The sequence below is a fragment of the Electrona antarctica genome (assembly GCF_951216825.1).
Source record: "Electrona antarctica genome assembly, contig: scaffold_313, whole genome shotgun sequence".
Lineage (NCBI taxonomy): Eukaryota > Metazoa > Chordata > Actinopteri > Myctophiformes > Myctophidae > Electrona > Electrona antarctica.
This window is the reverse complement of record NW_027638035.1, coordinates 24,053-34,187: the sequence shown is the minus strand read 5'-3', so window position 1 is coordinate 34,187 and position 10,135 is coordinate 24,053. Positions and strand designations below refer to the sequence as shown.

At 45.4% G+C, this 10,135-nt stretch overlaps 1 protein-coding gene across 1 annotated transcript; it reads right to left on the bottom strand.

Annotated features, from left to right (window-relative positions):
* Nucleotides 1-3,383: 3,383 nt before the first annotated feature.
* Nucleotides 3,384-9,856, bottom strand: LOC306918438 (PH domain leucine-rich repeat-containing protein phosphatase 2-like; the record flags this gene model as incomplete). The annotated part of the gene is made up of 6 exons (XM_079531341.1): nt 3,384-3,961; nt 4,406-4,638; nt 5,119-5,662; nt 6,275-6,509; nt 6,955-7,152; nt 9,807-9,856. 6 exons carry the CDS (start codon nt 9,854-9,856, stop codon nt 3,539-3,541), a joined length of 1,683 nt encoding a protein of 560 aa, XP_079387467.1. The 3' UTR covers nt 3,384-3,538.
* Nucleotides 9,857-10,135: the final 279 nt, after the last annotated feature.

Genomic DNA, 10,135 nt, shown 5'->3' with positions numbered 1-10,135 from the left:
CTAGAACTGCACGATGGTGTTTGACAAACCAATGAACACTGTAACCTGCATTCCATTGTTCATCACCTATACTTGGCAAACACACGGCGGCAGAGGATGCAGTACCTTTAGACTTGATGATGGTTCCAAACCATCATTTAGATGGGAACCCCCTTGAACTCCCTCAAGGACCCCTGGGGGTCCCCGGACCCCACTTTGGGAACCGCTGTTCTAAATCCTAGTTTCTATGTTATTGGTTCTCAAACCTTTTCATGTCAAGGACCCCCCAAATTATATGAATTTGGCCGCGGACACCCATCTCAAAATATTTTGTTCCAGGGACCCCCAGAAGCAAAGATTTGAGTTAAAAATGTTCACTTTAAAAAATATATATATATTCAAAGATTTGCACAAATGTTCCAGATTCAAAAATAGCAGATCTACAAGCTCATAGCATGGCACAACGTGACGTGCTATGAGCTTGTATATCTGCTATTTTTGAATAGCCAAAGTATAAAATAATGGTTAAAGGGTTTAAAATCTAAAATGACACGGATGCTTTTCCTGGTTTTAATGGGTTTAAACAAGGCATAATAAACCTTGTGTGGGAGACATAGACTGTCCCAATTATTATGAATGCTGTCGTTTGTTCTAAGACAACAACAGCAACACAAAAATCACACCCACCTATTGTCCTGGACTGGCATTCTCCCATTTGGGTCACGCTACCTCTAGGGACCAGATCCTACCACACAACACTTTCCTGCATAAAACAAGACCGACAGACCATACGTTTAACTTGCTGTGGATCTGTAGATGATATGCTAGCCAGTAAAACAGTCAAAAGAATTAAAAAAAAGACCCACTGAGATAGATAAATTATGGCTTGTCATAGTTGTCACTGCTGTAGTTAGTTTGTCACACAAACAAAACTGAATGCGCCCGTTAAGATTATTTTAGTTGAGATAACAAATGTCAATGGGTACTTGGGTAGCAGCCTCAAAAGAGAAACAAAAACAGTGTGTGTTGACTAGAATTTGTCATCTATGTACCAGCAGAGTACACTGACATTTCATAACATACGGTACATACATATAAAGTATGTTTATTTTACATGTCTCTAAATAAATCCAGCCTTGCCCTCATTGCGTACAGTACTTTGATAATTGTTTTGTTCAAATGACTCTTCCACACTTCCTAGATCTTCATTTGATTCTCTGATGACAACATAATCCATTGGAATTGAACCTTTTGTTTTCCCATGCAATTTGTGAGGACAATAATTAATCACACACCATCTCAAATTACAGTGTTGGCTTTACACGGTTATGAAAATTAAGTTCTTACAATTATTTTTGGCAACAATTCAAAATTAATGTCCTCTCTAGCGAAACATCCACGTGAACCAGTGCCTAAATTCAACAGACTAAAGCCCGATTCATACTTGGTTGCACGACGGTGTCGCATGTCGAGGACAGCCGACATACAAGGTCTGCTAATGAAGGCCTGCTATTCTCGGCCGTTCCCTGCCATTCCCAGCCGTTCTCTGCACACGACAGCGCATGAATTAGGCCTTAGTTAAAAAAAAACGTCATTTTGAAGATGGATCACATCCTATACATAGGGTTCACCACATAGGCCTACTGAATGGAATCGTTGAACAATCCCACAGTAGCTTTTCTCTTACAGCTGGGAATGTCAACACGCTCTGGTCTGGGCTGATTCATCCGCAGTAGGCACTTTTTCACCTTTTCTTCACAGGGATTTTCCTCCTGGACCTGAAAGACCGCCGGACGGACCCCTCGAGAGGAGATCATTAGAGTGATCATCCCAATTCAGGATAGCAATTTGATTGCTAGACCTTCCGAGTAAAGGGAAATGTTGCTGACGTGTTCTGCAATGTTAAATTCATGAGGTATTCCAGTTCAGGCATGGGGCTTATTATTCGTCCTTTGGAACATGAATTTCTTTCCACAACCTCTTGTCACGAGTTGTGCCGCCGACGCCGCCCCGCTCACACAGTTCCACCAGATTCAACCCCATTCAGACAACTCGCTAGCTTAGAACGACGTGCTGACGGACATCAATCGCTTTTCCATCTGTCAAACGTCACAACACATCTACCATGTCTGGTCTGAATGGCAACTCCAATTTGAATATCCCACAGAGAGACCTCCTTTCTGCCTCCTTTTGCCATGGCATTTGGTGCGTTACTCTGGCTCTCCTACTAGAGGGCAGTGTCGTACACCTCCTGCTGTAGAATGTGAGTGGGGCCTGCAGAGGGGGCCAGCATGGAGGTGTGGTTGTGCTGATGGAGCATGGGAGCAGCAGGAGGGTGCGGGTGGTCCCACACCAGGTCTCTAATGGAAGGGGGAGTGGACGGCACCGGGGGACCCAAGACCACAGGGGTCTGGCCTCTCAGCTGCTCCCGGACATCCTGCTCCAGACTCGGGGGCACAATCAGTTGATCCTCTGGGTCCTGCTGGGCCGGGGCAGTGAAGTAGCCCGACTTCTTTTTGGGAGCCTCCAGGGCCACCTCGATGGCGTTATGGCTGTCCTGAGGGTAGGGTTGTCATCATGATGACAGTTTAGTTGACGATCAAATGTTTATGTCCCTAAATAATCCATTGATGCGAGTAACAATTTAAGTGTTTTTGGCATAAAAATATAGTATAAAAAATACATATATAGTTGAAAATGTCTTTTCAGTTTGCCTAGTAACAGAAAATTACTTTTCTGTTTGATCATTTAATACTTCAATCAAAAATGGCGGAAATAGATGATCTAAATTATAAGCACATGATGCGATGCATTAGCCTGGTTAATAAACCAGACCGAATCAGCCGTTGGCAAAAAAAAGTTGCCTACCAGCGGATTACGGTCTGGCGAGGCTCAGTAGCACGCCTCTTTCCTACAGCAGAGAACAGGTCGGACCAATCGGGACACGGTATGCAATATAGGCGGGCTTTGGTACAGTGACGTTCAATGCTTGAGACCTTTGACTGACAGTAGCTCTGACCAATTGCGTCAAAGAGAAAATGTTCCCCGGGAAATGAAATCCAAGAGGAGCCAGCCCAGACTGATATACCGCGACAGTGTTGTGTGATATTAGTCTGGCTTATTAGCCAGGCTAGCGATGCATTTCTCCACAGACTAATTTATACAGATGAAATGGAAACGAGTCTGTCATCCCAAACAATTTGCGATGAGGAGATCATGTGATCGAAAGTACCCTACTTTTACTTAAGTAAAATGTTGAGGAATTTCCAATACTTTTACTTCTACTCCACTACATCACAGAGGCAAATATTGTACTTTTACATTCATTTGAAAACTATTTTTTATTAAAAAGAATATTATTATAATTATTTCAATAACTAGATTATTATTATAAAACATATATTAAACACTTCAGCTCTATACATTTCGGCCATTTGAAAATAGACGATCTACAAACTCACAGTGAGCTTCTAGATCTGCTATTTTCAAAATATTTGTATACATTTGGAAACTTGAAATGGGACATTCTGCATAGTGAGTACTTTCTACTTTTGGTACTTTAAGTACATTTTGATGCCAATACTTTCGTACTTTTAATAAAGTACATTTTGAATTCCGAACTTTTACTTGTAACGGAGCAGTTCCACATTGCAGTATTGATACTTTTACTTAAGCAACACATTTGAGTACTTTCCCACACACCACTGGGTAATTGTGACAGGGCTACCTGAGGGGCAACCACGGAGCCGTTGGACAGCTTCTTGCCAAAGAGGCTGGACGTGGACGGTGACTTCTTCAGGTCCGACATCTCTCGGCCGCAGACGGCCAGGAGGCAGCCGTTGGTCGCAGACACCACCACGCTGGTCTGCCTGCGCGTCTTACCGTTGGGATAGTCACAACCCCGCTTCTCCATGTCAACGTCTTTGGGGTTCACGGCGGGGGGCCCAGAACGCAGCTGGAACGCACAGCAATGGATGTCAACCTAGATAGATAAAGAGAGAGAGACAGACAGACAGACAGACAGACAGACAGACAGACAGACAGAGACCTTTATCGATCCCGCAGGGGAAATTCAGTGGCCAGCAGTTAAAGCACACCCTTTTTGATGGTTAACGCTTAAAATGCCATCAACAATGAATGACAGCATACGACAGCACACCTTTTACAGTAACCTGCACTACGACAGCACACCCTTTACAGTAACCTGCACTACGACAGCACACCCTTTACAGTAACCTGCACTACGACAGCACACCCTTTACAGTAACCTGCACTACGCACAAACAAGACACACCCAATCACAGTAATTACAGTATCCCACGCTATGCTTAAACAACTAGTGTCGTAATAACGAGATCAACAGAATACTCTGGGATCAGTCCAGTACTACAGAATACTCTGGGATCGGTCCAGTGTCCAACAGTACCTCCACCTCTAGCTTGCTGCCGTTGGAGATCACACCTTCAAGTGGTAATTCGTCGTCGCTGTCCAGCCCGTTGTCAGAGTGGTTACTGGAGAAGGTGGCACTGGAGGGCTGCCGCTGGAACAAGACGGGGTGAGGCCCCCCCGCCCCGGCCGAGCCGGGCACCATGACGCCAGACAGCGTGGTGGTGGCAGCGGGATGCAGGCTGCAGCGTCTCTCTGGGCGGTGCACGGGGCCTGAGGAGGCAGGGTTACTATCATACACTGGTTAAAGAAGGAGCATGTCACCCATTTTAACCCATTTAGGCCTGACGTCGAAATAAAAAAAAACGTTCGCTCTGAAAGAATATATATACCTATTCAAAGATTTGTGCCGCATTTTTACGATTTTTCAAAAATAGCAGACCTACAAGTTCATAGCGCGCCACTCGGTGGCGCGCTATGAGCTTGTAGATCTGCTATTTTTTAATAGCTAAAGCATAAAACTAATTAAAAAACGAACTATAAACACTAACTGAAATTGAAAAACAAAAAAAGTGAAAACTAAATACAAAATTACACTTGTGTGAAGTGAGGGGCGCTCTTGCCATCATATATCATCATACATCACATTCCGTGCTCAGCCAATCAAATCATCATATTCCGTGCTACAAACACACACACACAAAGCTGTGCATAGGAAAAAAATAAAAAAAACGGATTCTAAACTTTACTAACCTTGTGAGGAGGTTTGCTCATCGGAGGCAGTGGAACCTGCTTCGCTGCCCACCTCGGAGGCCGACGTCTCGCTGTTGAACTCGGACACGACGACGGCGGTGCTGCACGAGGGAGTGACCGGCTCGGCAGTGGCGGGGCCGAGAATCATCACGGCGGCCGGTAAGGCGGTGGCGGGGCACGCCGTGGTCGGCCCCCCTCCTCGGGGCTCAGTGCCGGCGGCAGAGAGCGGCGGCTCACAGGTGCAGCTGTCCTCGCCGATGTGCAGAGACACCACCACGGCGCCGATGTTGTCCTTGCAGCCGTAGCTCTGGGCCAGGGAGCAGAGCTTCTTGGCGGCGGCGCGCGGGTCGCGCACGGTCTGAACGGTACGCACGGCCTCGTGGTAGGAGACCCTCTGGAACAGCGCCCGGTTGCCCAGGATCAGGAACTGGTCTTGGGGACAGAGGGGCTCGGTGTGCACCCAGGGCTTGGGCAGCACCCACGGAGAGAGATAAGAGCAGCCCAGCAGGCGCGAGCAACACGTCACTCCGCTCACCTTGTTGTCCTGCAAACATTAAGAACAGAGATGAACATGTAAACATGAGTAGAACACAGTCTAGTACATGTAGGGTTTCATCCTAAAGTGTTGCATCTGGAAAAGTATAAAGAGTTTCCAACCAGTCAATATTTTCATAATGTCTCAAGAAGACATGTGTGATTTTTCTATCCTCAAAAAACATGTTTTATAGGCAACGTATTAGTCAGAATCAGAATCAATCTTTATTGTCACATCACATTACAAGTAAGGTGGGTGAAACACGTGGTTGTGCCTAAAGGCTCCTCATTGCAGTGAAGATAGAGAAAAGAGAGGAGCATAAAGTGCAAAACTCATAATATTATGAGTGTATTATGAGTTGAGCCTTGATGAGATTACTAAACTCTTGTAATGAAGCTGGCTGGTTATGTATAGTCATTCGGTACACTGTAAAAATCACTACACAACTTCTAATTAGAATCAATATCTTACAAATGGTGCAATGCCGTGGTCAGAGGTCAGGAAAGTGTGCTATTGATTGGCACAGAGTTGTAATAGCTGATCTACAAGTTGCATCGCGATGCGCTGTGAGCTTGTAGATGAGCTATCTTCACTATTTTTGAAATTTGCAATAACTAGTACCTCTGTGATGATGGCTTTGGCTAGTTTAACCCTCTCCATCTCCTCGGCACTGCTCTCCAGGCTGAGGACCTTAGAGAGGACTAGAGGCTGGCCGTCTCGGCACAGCACTGCCTGGCAGGTGCCCACGTTAGCCACGGTCAGGCTGAACACGCCTCCTGGCTCCCCTAAAGGCTCGTGGTGGATGTAACACAGCAAGGCAGAGGCTCCCAGCTTCTGCCCAGCCATGCCTAGTTTCCTGTACCATACAAACACACACACACACACACACACACACACACGCTTCAGAGCCCTAAAGCAGCTGTTCGCAACCTATAAATCAACACAGCAGCGGCAGCACAATGATCCGTTTGTTAATTGCAAACACTGTTGATGTACTGATGGCAAATATAGTCTAAATAGTTTTTCAATTCAAATTTACGCAATATATTAGATTGACACAATAGATATGTATTTTGCCTCAGGCCATTTTCACCGTATATTGAAAATAGCAGATTTACAAGCTCACAACATGTCACATTGCGACACGTAAGCTTGTAGATGGTCTATTTTCAAATAGCCAAATACTAAAATAGGTTTAAGTTTAAGATTTTAACACTGTTCCTTATTTTGCTGTGGATGCCCTGAAACCCGGGTCCCCGGAGCCTACTCTGAGAACCAGTGTATTTATTAGATAATCCAACCTGTGTGAGGTGAGAAAGGTATTGCACATGTACACGCTGTCCACACTGGAGTGCTGTAATTCCTCGGATAGCACATCTCCCATGGTGCACTGCAGTAGTCGAGGCACTTCCTCATTGCGGTCACCGTCAAAGATGCCATAAGCTGCCTCTACGCCGCTGTCCCCAAAACGATCCACTGCCAGCACAGACACACACAACCTGTCCACAACACAGCACACACACATTAACACACAACCTGTCCACAACACAGCACACACACATTAACACAACCTGTCCACAACACAGCACACACACATTAACACATAAATGAACAACTCAGAGGCAAATATTGTGCTTTTTACTCCACTACAATTATTTGACAGCTTTAGTTACAACTTACAAGTGACTTTGGAGATTTAGATTATTCATACAAAACCCATTTAGGCCTGACCTCAAAAGTTAAAAAAAAATCTTCTAAATCCTCCAGTTTTCTGAAATAAATATTTTCACGACTTTTCAAAAATAGCAGACCTACAAGCTCGTAGCGCGGCAATCGGTGCCGCGCTACGAGCTTGTAGGTCTGCTATTTTAGACAGACAGACAGACAGACAGTGGCCCCCAAAAATAGCAGACCTACAAACTCGTAGCGCGGCAATCGGTGCCGCGCTACCGAGCTTGTAGATCTGCTATTTTAGACAGAGATTATATCAATGAACCCTGAGGATGTACAGTAGGCTGTATACTTGTCCTTAATGTAGATGCAGTAATGCTCCTATCTGGTCACCAGAGGCCAGTCTATGGACGGATACTATCATGTTCTCCCTAGTACTATTCAGCATTGGTGTTATGTTAAGGGACATTCACACTGTGTACTTTAACTACAACTATAATATCTATAACAAGAGACTGTTTTCACGTTTAAAATGTAATTTATAAAAGCTGACTGAATAAAATTGTTTAGAATCTATACCAGTGCTTCTCAATTTGGGGTCCGGTGACCCCCAGGGGCCCTTGGGGGTTGTCCAGGGGGTCCCCAGTAAACGTAGGTAATGCATCATCACAATGGTTTGAACACGACTAGACAGCAGCGCAGTCTGTTTTCACGTTTAAAGTGACATTTATAAAAGCTAACTGAGCATAAATGCTTAGAATGTATGTCAGTGCTTCTCAATTCGGGGTCAGGTGACCCCCAGGGGCCCTTGGGGGTTGTCCAGGGGGTCCCCAGTAAACGTAGGTAATGCATCATCACAATGGTTTGAACACGACTAGACAGCAGCGCAGTCGGTTTTCACGTTTAAAGTGACATTTATAAAAGCTAACTGAGCATAAATGCTTAGAATGTATGCCAGTGCTTCTCAATTTGGGGTCCGGTGACCCCCAGGGGCCCTTGGGGGTTGTCCAGGGGGTCCCCAGTAAACGTAGGTAATGCATCATCACAATGGTTTGAACACGACTAGACAGCAGCGCAGTCTGTTTTCACGTTTAAAGTGACATTTATGAAAGCTAACTGAGCATAAATGCTTAGAATGTATACCAGTGCTTCTCAATTCGGGGTCCGTGGACCCCCTGGGGCCCTTGGGGGATTTCCAGGGGGTCCCCAGTAAACGTAGGTAATGCAACATCACAATGGTTTGCACACGACTAGACAGCAGCACAGTCGGTTTTCACGTTTAAAGTGACATTTATAAAAGCTAACTGAGCATAAATGCTTAGAATGTATGCCAGTGCTTCTGAATTTGGGGTCCGGTGACCCCCAGGGGCCCTTGGGGGTTGTCCAGGGGGTCCCCAGTAAACGTAGGTAATGCATCATCACAATGGTTTGAACACGACTAGACAGCAGCGCAGTCGGTTTTCACGTTTAAAGTGACATTTATAAAAGCTAACTGAGCATAAATGCTTAGAATGTATGCCAGTGCTTCTCAATTTGGGGTCCGGTGACCCCCAGGGGCCATTGGTGGTTGTCCAGGGGGTCCCCAGTAAATGTAGGTAATGCAACATCACAATGGTTTGATGCATGTTAGCATTATGTATGCTTTAGCAATTGAAAAATAGCAGATCTACAAGCTCATAGCGCGCCACCGAGTGGCGCGCTACGAGCTTGTAGGTCTGCTATTTTTCAAAAATAGCAGACCTAAGTGGCGCGCTACGAGCTTGTAGGTCTGCTATTTAATAGCAGACCTACAAGTGGCGCGCTACGAGCTTGTAGGTCTGCTATTTTTCAAAAATAGCAGACCTAAGTGGCGCGCTACGAGCTTGTAGGTCTGCTATTTAATAGCAGACCAACAAGTGGCGCGCTACGAGCTTGTAGGTCTGCTATTTAAAAAAAATAGCAGACCTACAAGTGGCGCGCTACGAGCTTGTAGGTCTGCTATTTTAGACTGTCAGACAGACAGACAGACAGACAGACAGACAGTGGCCCCCAAAAATAGCAGACCTACAAGCTCGTACGAGCTTGTAGGTCTGCTATTTTAAACAGACAGACAGACAAGACAGATTGTTAGACAGACAGACAGACAGACAGACAGACAGACAGTGGCCCCCAAAATAGCAGACCTACAAGCTCGTAGCGCGGCACTTACGAGCTTGTAGATCTGCTATTTTAGACAGACAGACAGTGGCCCCCAAATAGCAGACGAGTGCCGCTCTACGCGCTTGTAGGTCTGCTATTTTAGACAGACAGACAGACAGACAGACAGACAAGACAGATTGTTAGACAGACAGACAGACAGACAGTGGCCCCCAAAAATAGCAGACCTACAAGCTCGTAGCGCGGCACTCGGTGCCGCGCTGTGTTTGTAAATGAATCAATCAAGTGACTCGCTGAGTGTCTGACCGAGTGTCTGTCTGTCAGTCGGAATGACCTTTGACCTGACCTGTGGGGACCGTTTCTGCTCTCTGGGGAAATAAAGAACGGAGGTGACATCATGCAGTGTTGTGTTTTTGGCAGCAAACTCATTTCAGTCCCTTGAATAGTTTTAATTTAGTCACATTTTAGTCACCTGGAATGTGAGTGTTTTAGGCAATTTATTTAACCTTTATTTAACCAGTAAAAACCACATTGAGACTGAAGTCTTTTACAAGTGTGAACTGGCCAAGACAAGAGGCAAAACAAGTGACACAGCTCTGCCAGTAACAAAACAATACACAACAACAAAAAAACATGACAGACATACAATGCTCATAAATACAGTACCCACTACTA